At 44.3% G+C, this 18,867-nt stretch overlaps 2 protein-coding genes across 2 annotated transcripts in view; one reads left to right on the top strand and one right to left on the bottom strand.

The window, feature by feature from the left end:
- SP2353 (EGF like, fibronectin type III and laminin G domains protein pikachurin) overlaps window positions 1-4,126 on the top strand; it is a 127,702-nt gene extending 123,576 nt beyond the window's left edge. Inside the window, exon 15 of the mRNA XM_084575702.1 lies at window positions 1,556-4,126. Coding sequence (XP_084431828.1) covers window positions 1,556-1,704 — 149 coding nt within the window. The 3' untranslated portion in view covers window positions 1,705-4,126. The remainder of the gene's footprint in view (window positions 1-1,555) is intronic.
- Window positions 4,127-9,473: 5,347 nt separating this feature from the next.
- Window positions 9,474-13,594, bottom strand: LOC146181082 (acetylgalactosaminyl-O-glycosyl-glycoprotein beta-1,3-N-acetylglucosaminyltransferase-like). Its single transcript, XM_084575701.1, has 3 exons — window positions 13,427-13,594; window positions 10,792-10,938; window positions 9,474-9,509 (listed from the first exon to the last, which is right to left on the bottom strand). Exons 1-3 carry the CDS (start codon window positions 13,592-13,594, stop codon window positions 9,474-9,476), a joined length of 351 nt encoding a protein of 116 aa, XP_084431827.1.
- Between the last annotated feature and the right edge of the window lie 5,273 nt (window positions 13,595-18,867).

The raw sequence follows: 18,867 nt of genomic DNA, 5'->3' as shown, positions 1-18,867 counted from the left end.
TTGAAGGTAAAAGAACACATAAAAAGCAAGTACTGCTACACATATCTCTTTTATGTGTATAGTTATTTAAAAACGAACGTGCGGTAGTTTTCACAGCAATTACAAACAGCACTCTGTATAAATACATAATTACGAGGAAACGTATTTGGAATCATTTGTATACAAATAGCAGAACGCTTGCATGTATCCCGCCAAGGCAGCACGATTCCCGTAAACCCAAAATATTACGTAACTGAAATACTGCATGCAACAAAAAAATCTTTCACTGACCACGGCAGTAAAACAATAGACATCTGAATAGATTAGAGTACTTAGTCTTTGCGCTTGCATGCTGCCTTCGCTTGAGAAGTTACATTACACAATTCGGCATTTTTTGCCTCGCAAACCAATGACGCCTAACCCATGTGAAAAAGCAAAAGATTTCATCATATACAGAATCGCTGCACGCTGCCAAGAATTTTCTGCTTTCTCATTGAGGATGCAGCAAAGGGCTTGACGATAATGTCTCGAGGCACAAGTCTCTCAATAAAAACCTTGAAAAGCATTCACACGAACAAACAAAATAAGCAAGAAACTGCTCCCACGACGTTCCGGTGCCTCCAACTATGAACACCAGTGCCTTATCGCAAAAATTCCGACCTTGCATTGCGGAGTATTCCACAAGGCCTTCAATCCGATTGCAATGTGTGTTGCAGGACTTTTTCTGGATGTGCATCACATCAAACATTACAGTGCATACACGCCCGGGTGCTGAAAACTAAACTCCTTGCTTCTTACTAGTTCAAATATTATTTATTTATTTATTTATTTATTTATTTATTTATTTATTTATTTATTTATTTATTTATTTATTTATTTATTTATTTATTTATTTATTTATTTCATTACCCTCAGGGCACGAGGGCATTGCCGAGGGGAGTGGGGTACAAACATGCAAGTCAAAAACAAAAACAGCAGTAAAATAAACATATATCACAAAATATAAGTACGGTTCACGGGGAAAAGCAAAAAGGTTACATCAGTAACAAAAAGGGTCATAATATAATAGCATAGAGTAAAATAAAATAAAGAAACTATATACGTATAAGCAGCATAAGCAGCACTATTGTAAACAAAGAAACAAACAAACGACAAGAGAAAAGAATACACTCGACGCAGTATTATGCGCCTGCAAAAAGAATAAGAACACCCGTTTTGAAAGACTGCAGCGTGAAAACAATAGGGTAAAAAAAATGACAATGCAACGCTAACTTGCGTTTATGGCGCTAGCAGGTCAGTTATAGCAGTTTTGAACATAATATTATCGAATATTTTGATAATAGATCGGGGGAGGTGATTCCAACTTGCTGATGTGCTAGGGATGAATGAATTTTAGAAATTAATTGTAGATGCGACCGCTCTCGTCAGTATTTGATTATATTGCAAGAATGCCCTTCAGAATTGGTGCCTTAAAAACTTTTGACACTGACAACATGTCAAGAATTCATGTGTACTGAAATAGCGTATCCACTTGGCTGGTGAATACTCAGCATATTTCTGCGTCCTGTCCATGCAGGTGGAATTGGTGACGTCACCCACGTGACCCGGGGCCGCTACAAGTCCGGCCTCGTCGGCTGCGTGGCGAACTTGACTCTGGCCGGCGACTACCATGTGCGCCTCGTTTCCCACGCAGCCACCGGCATCAACGTTCAGCCCTGCCTTTGAGCGCGAGGCGAAGCAGTGGAAATCCACTGACCACGTGTAGCATACGCGACAAAAATACCTTCGCTAAGGTCATCGCACTAGACCTCTTGTTAGACATTCCGCAGAGCAGCCCCAGCCCCTTATCCGCACCTTGATTAATTTCAAATGGCGCACCAGGCTTACGCCCATAAAGGTATAACGCTTACGCAAGAAATATTCAAGGATTATGCCATAAAATCATAACGCTTAAAATGGCCTCTGTTCCTTTTTCTGTGTCAAAGTTGTGACATAAATTATACACGAGCCACTCTGGCTAAAAAGACAAGAGGCATAGATAAAGCGCCTATGCTGCCGAGAATATCTTGCCTGTAAGTGACACTACAATTACTTGCATTGACACTGTTCTAAGAAGAAAAAGCATGCACGCCTACGGTACATAGGCACTATCCCGAAAGTGATAAAGACGACTACTTAGAAGCCTATGTGGCGGCCTATGTGGCGGCCCATGAAATGGTCTGTGCAATCTATAGTGCAGGAAAATTTGGTAATGTAGATAAATTCACAACGATTAGACTGGCTATCGAACCAATCTGGCACGGCTGATACCTACTTCGCTGTGGAGAACTGCTCCTTCAATATCAAGATTCACCCAGATAAAAGAGCTTTAACAAAACTAAAATCAGGAGATAAATCTTCTGATGTCATTTGTTTTCTATCTTTTCCTATCTGTATTCGTATGTAGATAAGGGCACATGAAATTCTCTTCAATATCTCAGGATAACCTGCCGCCAGATCCCTGGGGACCATCAAACCCCTGCTGGGGCTGCTCTGTGCACACATATGCAGTGCACCAAACTGTTTCTGCGAACGCGATATACAATGAAGAAAAGCGGAGCTCATCGATTCTTCGCTGTTGAGACTGTGGCGGCCCTATGCGACGCCCAAGCCACGCAAGTGCCCACTTCACCAGCAGCACTGCTGCACTCGCCTCCAAGAGCCTCTATCCCCAGCGTGACGACAAAGTAGGCTTTACCCCAAAGCCGGCAGCCACGCGCATGTTCTTTCGAACCGCAGTGGGTGATGTTGCGACCAATGCGCTGAATGGCGAAACAGTTGCTGTGCATAGTTTTCCTGTTCTTTCTAGCAGCTCCCGGACCACAGTTCTCCCTGTGTGGCCAGAACGCGATTTACCCGTGCTTTTATTTGCACTTGGACCTACGGCATATTCCGCACCCTTCTTTCTCCCAGCAAAAAGCCAGCAAAACTCTTTCCAGCCTCAATCTCTTCACGGCTTCACCGAAACGATGATGCTTTCACCAGCCTTTTTCTTCACGCCTTTGCGCATGCCTGGCCGATGACACTTCAAGCGCATTGTGGTGAACACTTGTGAGAATACTTTGGAGTGTTGGGTGAGCGGATGAGCTTTGTCATGTCATGCATGCTAAGCGCAACTTAGTCGAAGAACGGATGCGCGCTCCTTAGCACACTATTGTCGAGAGTGATGGGCATTGTCCGCCTGCACTCTTTTCCAGACCAACTCGGCGTGACCTTCCTCTAGCACTCCTGTAGCTGATCAGTGAGGCACAGCCCTTGCATTCTTTGGCTTATTAAGTAATCAGAGCTTTTTTTCTCTAGTGGTTTAAGGAAGACAAAACAGCCACGGAAGGAACTTCGTAGTCCTACAGAAAGCCGTGGCGCATCCGATACAAGGTGGATGCATCCCCGAAAATTATTTGGTATTGATTCTGCCTTTTTAATATTTTCCAACTTAGAACTTTTAGTCATTGGCTTAGTTAATATAATGGATGACCTCGTTATAAGCACAGGAAATAATTTGACTCGCAGCGTTGAGCACGTGTGAACGATGCAGAGAATGAGCAAGGAGAAAACGTTATCCGTTTGAAACCAGGTCCCGCACTTAAGGTGTCACTTTGTTGTTTTCTCTTTGTACTACATGAGTGCTACAGGATAATCAAGTAAGCAAACCTCTTTTGTACAATGTTGTTTGGTTATTCTTCGCCTCCTACCTGAACACAGGTGCAGGTATGTCAAATCGTGAAAGAGAACCGCTGTATAATGAAGGCTAGAAGGTGTCACGATAACACCTGGTTCGATTCTTGATACACGATGTTGTTCACCTTGTGCTTTAGACTAGGCTGGTCATGAGGCCTGCAGCAAAACCGTATGAGTGCGCGTCCGTGTGGATTTGTGTGTGGGTGCGCATGTGTGTGTGTGGCATAAGGTAAATATTACAACTAGCACAGCACCACCGTCTTGTCGTCTACACCACACAGAAGACAGCGGTCATATTCAGCGGTCACAGAGGCCTTTAGAGCCGCGCACGTCTTTGTCGTGCGGTAAAGCTGTGCCTGTGCGCGCAATTCCTCGCAATCACCATTTCGCCCGGCCGCGACGTCTACAGTTCAAAGTGACGAGCACTCGCAGCGTGGATGTGTGTTGGTTGCAGGTTACGACACCAGCTCACACCTGATACGCATGTGACAACGTCACCGGTTTGGTATGCACCACCACTGAACGATAGAAGCCTTGCCTTTGATGAATTTCGCTAAACGTAGTGGGCTGTTCCGGCTTAGCACTAAGAAATCGCCGCATTCGGTGAATACCGTCAGAAGAACACATCAGTCACATTGACTCTTCGACTTTGCGCTTATGTAAGGGCAGTTCAGTTTCAGTTACAAAATACTTCTTCTAGGCGAATTTCCGCTGTATTAAGCAACCACTTCAATAGAGTGAAGATCTTCAAAAACAAACGAGCTTGCCATGCCTTTTCTTCCCTTTGTTCATGGCCTTCCTTCCCACTGTAGCCCAAGGAGTCGTACAGTGGGCCCTATACTAGAATATCCTGGAGCCTAAGCGAGTGGTGTCGACAGGCTTTACTGTAGGCAGTCATAGTGGCTTGTGATCAAATCGGCAGCCTCAGCAGCAGCCTTTATAAAAAACGTCACAAGGAACAAAACAAAAAGGACACCAGAACGTTTCTTACTGACGGGCTCGCACATGAATGATTCCTTGACTGTTCAGATCTCTGCTTTGGTCGTTTACCACGACACAGTGAAACAAGACGCTGCCGGCAATGCGCATCGTGGGAACCAAGAGTGCAGCTTTTTGTATAGTATAGTCCTGTTTTTGCCTAATGACACATTTAGAGTTTCATTTCAATCTGTACAGCAAGTGTGGTCGTTTACATCTCTTACACCTTCCTATTGTGATAACTCCAAAGTCTACCCCTTTATTTGTTGTCTGCGTATGGTTCAATGCAGAGATACTAGGAGAGACTGAAGAATAATAGCAATTTTTGTACGGACTACGTAACTATTCTACTTAGCCTCAGTGGTGTGTTTGCGTTTGTGCAGACTGGATGCTTTTAAATGAGTTTCGGTTGTGATGGTTCAAATGTTGCTTATTGCCTCTTTTATGTGAAAACAGGTGCACAACAGGCTTCAAGAAATTGTAGTTATATGATGTTGGGTAGTTTTTCAACACTCTCAATGCAAATTCGACAGAACCACCCAGACCTGAAAGCCCCCTGGCATTCTTTTCTACTCTTTTCTGCAGGTTCAATTCATTATGGTTGGCTGCAAAATGTATTCACAAAAGGATGCACCTCGACTATTCTCTGCCTGATCATTTTTAGTCTTTCTTGCTGGCGTCTGAATACATTTAGCGCTGATATTAAGCGGTATGAAATGTGTCCAAAATTCACACTATTACAAGTTGTCTTGCCGAAATAGCATTTAAGAAAATACCGCTAGTTCTAAATGAAGCAGTTGGGGAGAAACTTGAATTACAGCGTGTGTTTCGCCCTGGGAACTGAACTCAGCCCTATAATTCTTTTATCAGGTGTGAGAGCCATTTATGCAGTGTAAGAAATTTCATACAGGAGCTCCGCGGCCTATGTCTTTTCGCTTAACATATTATGAGTATGGTAATAACCTATCTTGATAGGGCTCTGTTGCAGACCGGACTTATTTGTTACGGCATATTGTTTGAAAAAACCAAATGAAAGCTATCATCTTCACTCTGCAACGCGAGTGCCAGAACAAGAAAATTTTGATCATTGTTGCTTCATTTTCGACAAAGTTAACTTGTGTAATGTGGATCATGCGGGCATTTGAAGCATTCTTTTCCTGAAGATATCAGTGATGTTGGTGTGTCATGTGTGGAAGACTGTAGAGCTGTAGAGTGTTCTGCGATCTGTAAACGAAGAATGCTGACAGCAAAGTTCTTACTTTAGATATTTGCCCTGTTAAGCGGTGACTTTCCTTTTCGCATCTCCGGCAAAAGCAGAGCTTTTTTAATTACGCGAAGAGCAACCCTGGATCCCTTATCGAAGCCGCAAATGCTTCTTTTCAAGGGTGCACATATCAGCAGATGCTTTCGATTATCGATTGCCTGCTACGCCGTGTTAGTATAAAACATGCGCGATAAGTACCACGAACAGAGGTGATTGTATCTACTGATGAGCGTCATATATGAACAATGATGCGAGCGGTGTCCTTGAGTAGTCGAGAATATGAGTGCAATGGATTCCGTTATCCTCCGGCAGAATGGCGCGTGTGATGCGCGTGTGCTGCCCCGTTTAATCGGTGCATTCTGCTCCGATCTGAGAAAGTATGTGTAATGCCGGTATGAGAAGTAAAAGTTTGACCAAACCACTTTTGCAGTCTCAGTTCTTGTTGGCGTCTTGAAAGACGCCGATAAATTTACGCTGCACTGTAGGATAAATATTGCCGCAAGATGGCGCCAATTCCAGCAAACTCCAGTGAAACAATGGACCATATTATACTCGAACGTAATGGTATCCATCCGGAAGTTGATGCAGGCGCAATCACTGTTCCTGAAGCTCTGGGGTTTAGAGATGCGAGTGGCTGGGTGAATAAACCGGCGGTGGAAACTAGCAAAAAACGACTGGAAGATTGGTGGCTTAAAAGCAGAGAAGTGACATAATGTTAGTAATGTAGGAACAAAATTTAATAAATAGAATGATGGTTTAGTTAACCATTCTAAATCAATAATTAAGATATAGGGAGAAAAATGAGCATGATAGCTACTGCTACCACCCCGTTTCAAAGGGGACGCTCCTACATTCTATCCATCCATCCACTGTACTCCGTACTTGGATCGTCTAGTAGCAATTATGTCAGACGGCAGATTAGAAGGACGACGTTGGTTAGCTGCGACAAACTATGGCTTCTGGAGACGTTTAATAGGGAACCAATAGGACTGGAATTTTCCTCACTCAGTAACAAATTCCTGACTACCAATAGTCGTGTCGTCGTTGTTCATATGTCGGAAGGCGACTGGTATTTATTTCAACCGTGGATCGATGCCCAGCCAACTTTCAGTGTCCACACAGTGCTTAAAGCATGGCAACATAGGTTGGGCTGACGACCTGTACTAATGAGCCACCGATCACCTTCCGGATGCTATTGCATCCAGCGTATGTGAGTATGGGTGTAAGGTGGTAATTGTGGCAATTCAGTATTGATGCATAACGTAAGATAACGGAAAAACAGGATAACAGACAAATAGTAGCGCTTGTGCTGCGTGTTCTCCCCCTTTCTCCGTCGTCCTGTTTTACGTTCTATTACGTTATCATGGATTCGATACCTACAATCAAAGGTGTCCTGATAATTCCTGAATTCTATAACGCTTTGGCACTCAAATAACCCTGTTATAGGTCAGTTTATCTGCTCTTAAAGCTTTAGCAATAAATCCAAATACAGAAATGCATTAACAACCCCTACATTTTGTAAGCGCGAGATTTATAATTGATTTATATGCGCTTGAAACACTTTTGTTGCTACTAAAAAGCGCGCATTTAAAACCTGCATGCACAGTCATGTACGCTGAATATCTTTATATTATTTAAGACAACACGCTTAGCGTTGGTGTATCAGCATTTTCGAGCTTTTTAGGAATTGTGCTTTCTATTACCTTGATTCGTGCGCTAAATAGTCAGCTACATTTAGAGCGTACGCTGTACTACTACCAATCTCCAAGGCCATTAAGCTGCACAACCTAGGTACTGGGCATGCGCCAGTGTTATTTGCGCCTCACAACAGCTGTGCCGCACGCGAACGCAATCGGCTCGCCGCCGATCGAACCCCGAGTCATGACAGCTTGGTAATCACGTGACGACACCCTGCGCCGTGCGCTTCTCTTCCGCCCCACGGATGAAATAAACCGGTGCTCTCGACACCACATCATAGCTGCTCAGAGAAAGTATATAAACTACTTAACTGATGCTCGCTTTCTCAGCCTATCCATAGATTACTGCGCAGTGACTTGGTGGCCGATGCCTGTACTCGGTCGCAAACGTCAGGCTGAACCGGACAATCCTGCTGATGTAGCCCCCCACCACGAAATTTACCTCGGCAGCCATAGGAAACGCAGTCATGCCAGAGTTGTAGCCTAGACTACCGAACAGCAATAAAAATCCCTATTGGCTCGTGCTTGTAAAGCTGACCAGGAGCGAATACGCGTGTCAACTTGGTTCAGCCATGTTGAGCGCAGCCGAAATTCTCGCACGTTGCATGAAAACTGGCATCAAACATACTCGGTAAGTGTTCATCGAACCATATTCTTACTGCTAATAAGAGGCAATTCATGTTATCATGTTCGTCTTAGTTTCATCCTGCCCCAACAGCCAAACAGGAACTGGACAGCGACGAAATCTAACGTGACAAGATATTCCCGCTAAACTATGCCACCTTTGTAATTCTGCTCAAAATGCAGACATTTTGCCCGCAGCATTAGATTCACTTAGACTAGCGCTTTTGGCACTCGCTTTATTTTCATTCTGAATGAAGCGGTTGTTGAAGTGGTGCAAGACGACGCACGCCCCGCAGTGGTTAAAAATAGCGTTGGTGCAGGTGACGCGTTTTAAAGAAAGCATCCTGCGCATTGTTCATAATGTGGGGCTCAATCGCAGACCAAGTGTGCCAAAATCGTTTATACCGTAATACGCACTCTACTGGAAGCGCGAGATTTGAACCCAGGAAAAACAAAACACAAGGCTAGGTCTTAGAATCACCTTGCGTCTTAATGCGGGCAAATGTGTTGCAATCACATTTATTCTCATCCCCTCCATAAATTTACGGCGATAGAAATATAGCATTTTCATTCTAATCATCCTCGTCACTGGTATAATTATGCCCACTGCAGGGCACATGTTTTCCACTCAACCCAGTCCTGCGCCAGTAGCATCCATTTGGTGCCCGCAAACATCCTCACTTTATCCGCCCACCCAACTTTCTGCTGCAACCTGCTATGCTTGCTTCCCTTTAAATCGAGGTGGTTACCCTTACCGAATATTGATTATCTCTGCTCCTCTACTGCACTGTGATTTGTTCCCTGACCCATTCGGAATGCTCCCTGTCTCTTAACGCGATGCCTTCTACTTGCCGTGCCACAACTGACTACATTGTTCCTAATTTAAGCAGTCATTTCGTTACACTCGACGTTTCTGCCCTATAGGTTAGTTCAGGTAAGATACCGCTCTTGTATACTTTCCTCTTGAGGGATACTAGTAACCTGTCTTTCCTGATTCGGTAACATCTAAAGCTCTTCTTCTATTCCAATTATTCGAGTCATTCTTCCCTTATAAGATCCAGATTAGCGGCTGTTACCAGTCGCTAGTAGACGTTTTTCTTAATTCTTCATGTGCCTCGCTACATTTTGTAAACTGTTATTCTTTGCAGAGCCTGACATTAGTTTCGTCTTTCGCGTGTTAATTTAGGCCTACCTTTTTGCGCTGCTGGTTTATGTCAATATTCATCCTTGGCCATCCGTCCCTTGAGCTCCTGAGCATGGACACAGTAAAATGAACATGATGAAAGCGCTACAAAAGGCAATAAATATATTAGGTATGAGAAGAAACAGGTGTGTTCTGCATCATTGGAAAATGTGCTGCATTCACTGCAAGGTGATAAGTTCATGCAGAAATACTTGCATCATCTCTTAATATATGCGCTATGCATTCACATGCTTTGGGAGCTCTTCGAAATTTATTTTAGAAGCAACCAAGAAAGCATGTGGCTGTTGAGAAATGCGCAAGATTTTTATTCAGTATCCGCGGCGTACGTTCTGTAACATCCGTTACAAATAATTCGACATGCTGCATCACGTATCGATGGGACCATATGATGTGAATGTATTGAAAGTTTCGTACGCGAAGGGAATACATGGCACTATCAGGCCCTCCGTTTATTGCGGGCAACACCAAGACACAGAGGTCCGCTTTCAAGCAGTACTCTCAATGTGATAATGACCTCCCCATGTTAATGCTTTTTGCCTTCTGCGAGATGACAATACTGCCTCGTGCCCTGTCAGTGGGCTCAGCTTTTTCCTGTACTACGAGTACGCACCATGCAAGCACTGTGCGTGTCGACAACCAGCAAGGGAAGTCACGTTCAGGACCACGCACAACATTTTCAGTGTGGATAACATTTCAGGGATTTTAATTTATTCAGCACATTTTCATTCATTGCCACTTTGGGAAATCGTTGTCTTTATTTGTTGCCAGGAAGAGGGATTTTTCTAAAATTATCTTGCTCGTGTGGTGCTTGCGTTAATTTGCTCTTCTCGATTTCCAACAGAGTATTGTCTGTCCACTGTTGTTTCCTGGCGAAATGCTTGCGTGGTGCTTGTACTGACCTCTTCCCGATTTCCAATAGAGTTATGTCTATCCAAGCTTGCTTACTCGGAAATTGCGTGTGTGGTGCCTGCGCTGACTTGTTCTTCCCGACTTCCACTAGAGTATTGTCTATCCAGTCTTGGTCCTTTGTGAAATGCTTGTGTAGAGCTTTTGCTCACCTCTTCCTGATTTCCACTGGAGGTTTGATTATCCAATCTTGGTCCCTGGAGAAATGCGTGTGTGGTGGTTGTGTTGACTTGTTTTTCACGATTTCCGCTAGAATATTGTCTATCCAGACTTGGTCCTTTGACAAGTGCGGCCTTCGTCGCATTAAAAATTATTGCGTATGACGCTGTCGCAAGCCTCGGAGACAGGTCCAGGCGCTGGTGCTCCTCTAGGCTATGGTTCCAGAGAAGCAGCCCCCATAAGCTTCGCCGACCCGTACTTACTCCGTATTTGGTATCATCGTGTATGACGAAGCATTTGCCCTCGTAGAGGCAGCTGCTTAGGTTCGGATTAAACACAGCCCCTGGCCAAAAGTCTATATGGCCAACAGCTTGTGCCAACGCCAAGTCCCCGGTAACGAATGCGTCGTCCTGCAAGACCAGGTGGTAAATGTCGAGTGAGAATACAGAAACTTTCCTCACAACCTCTGCAAAATTATTGAAGAGAAATAGGGCGATCAATATGCCCAACTGTGCCACGTGATACCACACCCAGTGACAAAGGCGCATTAAGATACCTTTGAGATCATAAATTTTTCTTATATACGGCCACATGCAATGATTTCATTGTAGCTCAAAGGATAAATCCCGATAGTAAATTTCATATTGTGATAAATGTTCGAAAGCACGCACAGTACAAACTGCCCGAAAGAATGATGTCTATCGTTAACTTGTGAGCAGTGCATCCGCCTCCTGATCATGGTATTTTCATGAGAAGTGTAGATATTTACCCTTCCTTGCAGTAATAGACACACCCACAAATTGCAACAAAATGATGACAGGAGCATGAAAACACTCTCAACTCCATAGCCTGGAGAAATTGGTTGTCTAGTGGTAATAATCTGTAGCCAACGCTGAAATGCTTTGGTTCAAGTTTCCCTCAGCGCCACCACACGTTATGCGAAGAACGCAAATAGGGGACATGAACAGTTTACACTAGACGAAGAGTTGGTGGCTGTACCCCGGGCCTGTCCTCTCTATCTATCACCCTAAATCCTTTCAATCTTTCTTATCCGCACAGTGCAGTGATAACGCACGAAAAACAAGGGTGTAGAAAAACCTGTATCCCCTCCGCCAAAGCGCAGCATAACCTCACAATTCGCAAAAACTCCAGTCCAGTGCCAGTATGAGAGCGAAAGTAGGTTGGTTGTTTTTTTAATGGGATTAACATAAGAAAGCGACTCAAGCTATGAGAGGCGCCGTAGTGGAAACTAAAACCTTCAGTCACCTAAGGCGTTTTAGCATACATTGAAATCGCAGAGCATACGGTCGCCTTGCTTTTCGGCTCCATCTAAAGGCGGTCTTTGCGGCCCGGATTCGATCCCGTATCTCCGTATAGAAGTCGAGCGGCCTATAACGTGCAAGGGGCGGGGCGGAAGGTCAGGGGTCTAAACGGGAATCGCACAGTTACGATGACGCAAACGTTAAAGGTGGCATGCTCTCAACTATTTCCGCACCTCCTGAACGGGAAATCTAGTCGCGCACCGTCCCTCTGATTCTGTATTCGGCCAATGAAGCCTGCGGTAATTATCGCCCGTCCTCTCTCTCTCCCTCTCTCTCCCTCTATCTCTCTCTATCTCTATCTCTCTCTCCTTTCTTCGAATAATAATATGGCAGCAATTGCTTTTTAGATAAGTACGCACTTACCTTTCACAAACACTCACTCTCGCCCGAGTAATTTTATTCCTGCAATGACACTTCCTATTTCTACTTTTTCCGCGAACTGTGACCGATGAAATTCAATTAAAAATTCCGTTGTAATCAAGCCGTCAATCCAGAAATTTCTAGAACTTAACTAATTTGCTACATTACCGCCCAATATACTTTAAAGCGGGGTGATATATCGTTTCTATTCATAAACCTTATCCTGAATGTTGTCGTCCTTGCATCCGATTCATCTAGAGTCACCCTTTACATTTTGTAACTGCTTACCATTCCTTAACAGCCACATCCGGAATCTGCCTTTCTTGCACGCTCCGCTGTAAAACCCCGTTAGGTTTATAGCAAGCAGCAATAAAATTATTAAATAAGAACCCAGCGAGCAAAGGCCTCAACCGAGAGTCGAAAAACAGCTTCGTAAAAAAATGGCACCTATTTCCTTGCCCGTAAGTTAGAAGCCATCTTAGGTAGACTTCTTCATCAGTAGAATACCCATGTCGCTAATTGTGCAGCTAACTGGCTCCACGAGTGTAATATTTGCATATAGAGCAACATTGTGCAAGTCATGTCTTTCACGTTTTTAGCCGTTGGGTATGTGCCCCAGCTGATATAGTGACGGCTGACGCCCTCGGCGCAGAATTGAAGCGGACAAGATCACCAATGCCATCCATCCATAAACAAAAGCACTTAAATCTTTCTTCGTATAGAGCCTCTCACTGAGCTTGGAAACGCCGGCTCATTAAAATTGCCGTGAATAAGTAATTGCACCGTAAAGGCCTGTGTAGGCGCTATATGCAATTAGTTTTTCGATGTCTTTCAAATGAAAACAATTTTCTTTGATGGCGCTAAATTCCCTCCTCAAAAAACGAACTACATTGGTGTGAACCACATAACAGAATTTCACTTCTTCTAGGATATCATTTATAGCTACGGTTCCACTGCAGGTTAACAAAATTCTTTTAGATGAACAAACATTGTTTTAATGTTCTTGCTGCTCAAGAAATGGCATGGTAGTTTTAGAATATACGATACTGAAATTGAGCGCTTTGTGAAATTACGTTTTAAAAAATGCTCGTCTTCCTCGCGGTGCGCACTCTGCAGAATGCATGCTGTTCAACGTTAAATGGTTATGAATGCAGGCAATGTTGCATTTATCACAACGGGGCTGAGAAGAATACCATAAGGCATCTGCAGTTCTCACCGTTGGGTGGGTGTGAATCACGTAGGCTGCCCTTAGAAGGTCCCGCATGACTTCAAAGGTCATTAGGACAGACAAGCCGGAACAGTACACGAAGTATCTGTCTCCTGGGAAGTCCTTTATGGGCACGTAGTAGCGGCTCTTTGGTTCCCGGATCACATTTCCGCTCATGCCATTACAGTGGAGAGACCGTGACTGCGGTTCCACCGTAGTCTCGAAGTAGCTCAAAACCTGGAATAATAATAATAATAATTGGTTCGCAGGAAGAGAAAAGCGCAGTGTTTGTCACCACTGCTTCTGTGGGCACATGACGCACGCCTTAAGGGAAGGAAGGAAGGAAGGTGGCAGTAAAAGGGGAAAGAGAGAAACAGGAGCCATAGTGGAGGGCTTCGGAGTAATTTCGACCACCTGGGGATCTTTAACGTGCACTCACGGAGGCTGGGACGGTAGGGCACCGCCGCTTTGATTATTGACCTGTTTGATTAGCGTGTATGGATAGAGGAAGGTTAGGCAGTGACTTGGTGTGAGCGTGGTGGTTATTGAATCTGATTCTGAAGGGAATGTGGGTTTTACCTTATATAGCATATGGCAGTGGCCACATTCCAGTAGGTATACAACGTTGCCCAAGTCGCAGTTAAGGTTATATTTAATATCATTTTTGAAATTGAAATGTGCTCTGTCTGCCTGTTTTGCTGTCTGCGTGTTTTTGCACAGCTCGCATCGACATTTGCTACAAGGTTTTGCTACAACCAGCGGGAGGCGGTTTATTTACTATAGTGTGGACTTGAAATTCTTTGGCCGTCTGTATGTTACTCGTGGAGAATGTGGGAGAATATTGGAGTGTCCGTGACTCTGCTCAGTAATAATCAAGTACTTCTTTAAAATTTTATTGATGTTAAGGGCATTATTCGTAAAGCTTAATATCAGCTTTAAGGGATGAGGATTCGTAGGCGCAACTTGACGTTTGCTGACAATATTCTCGCGACTTAATTTGGTAACCTTATTACCAGCGTCGTTAAATATAGAAGACGGATAGTGCTGGCTCTTAGGGATCGTCCGCAGGTGGTTGGCGTTTTCCTCAGTGTCCACAGGGCGTGAGCAAATGCTCTTAAGGACCTGGGAGTAGGGAATGGATGTTTTTCACTGTCGTTGATGACAGCTTTTAATATGAAGGTATTGTTGTCTATCAGCGCGTGTTTTGTAGACGCTAGTTAGTAGTGTGACCACTTCTATTTAGATCGTGAAGTGCAGAAAGTTTATTTGGTGGGCGGAGTAGAGGTGTGTGTGTGAAATAAATAGTTGGATGAGCGTTGTTGAAGGCTGCAGTAAACTGGGTTAGGTTGTTTTCTGTCTCTGTCCATATCATGAATATGTGGTCGAAGAATTGCTTGTAACACGCAAGCTTCAACGGATTTGAGGAAAGGAAATTTGGCTCGATCTGATGCATAAATTTATTGGCGTAATTTGGTGCCATTTTAATTCCCAAGGCCGTGCCGCTCGTTTGAAGGTAATAGCTATTATTAAATTCGAATGAGCTTAGTTTCAATACTAACTTGATGAGTGTCATGCCGGCTCTCAGGCTAAGGGAATCTGCACTGCTGTGTTCTTCGTAAGCTGTGTCTAGGGCCTAGATGCCATCATGGCGTGGAATATTAGGGTAGAGGGAAATCACATCTAGGGTTACAAGTAGCGTGCCTTCGGGAACTTTCGTTAACTCTTCGAGAAGGTGGCTGGTATCGCGTATGTAGGACGGTTGAGTGAGGGGTATGTGTTTGATTAGGGAGTCTATGTAAGCAGAGATAGGATTCGTGAGCGTGCCGATGCCGGAAGATTGGTCGACGTGGTTTTTTTTTGCATGCACTTTTTACAGCATGTAGAACCGGCCTCGAGAGGGGTTGGATACTGTAAGTGCCTTGTCTATTCGAGTTATTATTTCTCCTTCCTGGGTTAGTTGGTTCAGAGTGGTCGCTATAGTATTTTGATGTTCGGTTTTTGGGGTCTACAAGGAGGGATTTGTAAAATTGGATATTGTTAAGTTGGCGGTTTCCCTCCTGTATGTATTTTTATATACAAAATTACTATGCCCCCTCTTTTGTTCGCAAGGTTGATACTGACATCGTTTCGTTTGTTCAAAGGATCTAAGGCATCACGTTCCCTTTCAAGAGGTTTGGGGCTCCGTGTGGTTGTTTTGAGAAAGCGTGAAATATATCTTGTTCTACAGTAAATAAACCACCTCCCACAGGTTGCCTACCTTGTGGCAAAAGTCGATGCCAGTTGTGCAAACACACGCAGACAACAAAACAGGCTAACAACGCACATTTCTCTTTCAAATATGACATTAAAGAAAACCTCAACTGCAACTCGGGCAACATTGTATACCTACTGGAATGTGACCACTGCCTGAAGCAATACATAGGTCAAACCCACAGTCCCATCAGAATCAGATTCAATAAACAAAGCACACACATCAAGTCACTACCTAACCTTCCTCTATCCAAACACACTAACAAAAACAGATCATAAATTTGAAAAACTAAAAGTTACTCCACTATAAAGCAAGTTTCGAACTAATTGTGAGCGGAAGCAACGGGAGTCATATTTTATTCACAAATTTAACGCAGTGGAGCGCGGCAGAAATGTACAACCGGGAAACCTTTCGGCCTTTGAGGGTCACTAACCCATTGATGCAATCCAAATACCAAATTCACTGTGAAGGTAACCTTAGACCTGTGCACCTGCGTTTACTTAACTGCCTTCACAAAGAGATACAGCTGGCGCAGTCCTCTGAGATCATACCAAAAGTGTTTTGTCCACTTTTATCACCAATCCTTCACTCCCATTATTCTCCTACCCGCACCGCGTTTGTTATCTTTTCTTCACTTTTCTCTTTTTTCTTCTTTTTTTCTACTCTGCATGCCCTCTCTTTCCCGGTTTTCCCTCTTTCCTCGCATTAAACAGATCCCCATTGTCCTTTTCTTTTTCTTCTCTTTTAAACTTTCTGTCAAACTTGCAATTTTCAAACATTTAAAACAGAAATTCAAGCAATATAACCACAGTCTTGCGAAAGACCGGACTGTCCTCTTGCACGCAGTTCTTAACGCCGTTCTCTTGCACCTCTTTTCTTCATCACTTTGTTGTTGAGTGTTTACATCACTTATTCGTCGCGCGGTTCCTCCAATTTTTATTGTACTTCTGACCTTTCTAGCAATGTTACTTTTCATCTCCGCCCCTGCAATAATGCTTTCGGGTAGAGGAATGTTCTTAGAAAAACAATAATTCTAAGTATTTCTGGTCAATAGTAATAAACTAATCATAATTGGATCACAGAAAAGGAAAGGCGCCGTATTTTTCACACTACTACTGTGGACGACTTACCCGCGCCGTACGGGAAGGAAGGTGGGAGTGAAAGCGGAAAGAAAGGGGTGCTGCAGTGGATTAATCCGGAGTAATTTTGACCACCTGTTGATCTTTAACGTGCACTGATATCGAACAGCACATGGACACCACTTCGTTTGCTGTACGACGTCAGTGCACATTAAAGATCCCCAAGCGGTCGAAATTAGATATTCTTTTGAAGACAAACTATGTATATAATAGTAAGTATATTAGAGCGTAAGCTCTTCCGCTCGAGGACGAGAAAAAACCTTTAACACATATTATCCCTATCTTCCTGAGCCGGCAGTCCAGTACCCCATGTGCCGCTACGATCCTGCAGACTCGCCAGTGGAGCGAGTCTGTGCTGTCAGACCGGTGTCAGGAAGAAATGCGAACGCTTAGCCCATAGCCTCTTTGACCACAACTTTCTCAACCCAATTGATCAGTCGGCTTTTATTCGTCGTCTCCGCGCTCGCCAATGCCTCTTCAATAGAAGAGAGAGAGCGCGAAAAGGTATGGATGATGCACCGGGAGGTGGTGCTGTGCACGCCCAAACTGAAAAGCTCTGTGTGAAAATTAGTGAAATTAGTGAAAATTAGTGTGCTGTGCTCTTGAAAGCTGGACAATTTCGCTAGGTAGACGGTGGGCACGAACAAGGTTACGATACGTGTTTGAATTAGACGCCATGTCAGAGCTTCTACCTTGGTGTTTGCTGGGTGAGGTCGTGGCAGTGTTCTTCATTGTGTACGGTAATAATGCGTAATGTCTATGTAAGAGTACAAAGCCACGCAGGCAACTTCTGCGTCAGTTTCGTCTTCCGCCTTCCCCTCATCCGCCTCCTAGATAGCACGTGGAAGGTTGCTCCTCGGGCTAGCTCGTGCACACTCTCATTGCCTGAAAGAAGGTTTGACCGACCGTTGGTCCAAACGACGCTGACGTTCCGGAAAATGACAATATATATTGGTTACAGCCCGCACAAAAGCCGCGTAATATAACGCATTCTTCGCGAAGGTAAGATACACAGCTCTTGAATATCTAAATTTTTCTGTATGTTGGACTGATATGGCACTCATCATGAATGTCCATGTTATAAGAAACGAGTGCTACTGCAATGGGGACCTCCTCAGACGTAAAACAGCGCTCATATCCTGAATAGAGCCTGCAATCCTAATCTAGCCATTTGCGTCTCTAACGGCTAACCCCGTGGCGTCCACGTCAACATACAGGTCATTTTTCTGAGAGGCACACTGACGCAGGAGGACCTTGGCTCTTACTGTCCTACTACCAGCATGTAACGCGATAAGAATCTTTTTTAAAGTTGCCCGACTATGCCCTTAGACGCCAGTTTGAGTCACATGGCGTCGTACCACAACTGTAACGTAGAAGTCTGCTTTCGGTAGCCTATAGAAGGTGACACAGAACAGCCGGGCCCACTCTAGTTTCTCGAAGGCGAGTCAGCTGGCCTATCCTTTAGGCTCTCTTCAGCTCTTCTGCCGTGTTGTGCGACAGAGCTGAGCAGTTGGTGTGTCAGGATCTAGGAAGGCAGGCCGAGGGCTCTCTTTACCGCAGTTCCTAAATGGGTATTCAGGTGGTTCATTTCGCTTCAAATTAGTCGTTTATATGCTGCATTAAGCGTCATATGGCTCATTAACGGCCCTTTCGCGATTCGAATGGTGTCACCTTTCTTAAACCCTGTCTGTTGAAAGTGCGGTGAATCATGTAGGCTCTCTGCGCAAATTGAGTTTTGAGAAGCTTATAGCGTACGTCGCTCGGCCGTTAGACTATAGGTACAAGAAAAACACCTTCAGCCTGTACACTCTAAGGTTAGGAGTTCCTCCGAAATGTAACTGTAATTGCGGTCGACTATTTGGAGCTTCGCCCGCGTGTATATAACAAGCAATTCGGACTTCTGAGGCGCGTTAAGACCACTCGCAATCACGTAACGTTGAGTGACCTCTTTGGCTTCCTGAACACTGTTTTCGTTGTTGCCTTCTTCGTCTTCCTTCATCCATATCATGATGTCATCGGCGTAGAGGATATAGTGCACATCTGGAATGCTAGAAAGAGGC

The sequence above is a fragment of the Amblyomma maculatum genome, chromosome 8 (genome assembly GCF_055883805.1).
Source record: "Amblyomma maculatum isolate TAMU_Amacu chromosome 8, ASM5588380v1, whole genome shotgun sequence".
Classification (NCBI taxonomy): Eukaryota; Metazoa; Arthropoda; class Arachnida; order Ixodida; family Ixodidae; genus Amblyomma; species Amblyomma maculatum.
Note: the sequence above shows the minus strand (reverse complement) of the source record. Positions and strands in the feature narration are given on the sequence as shown.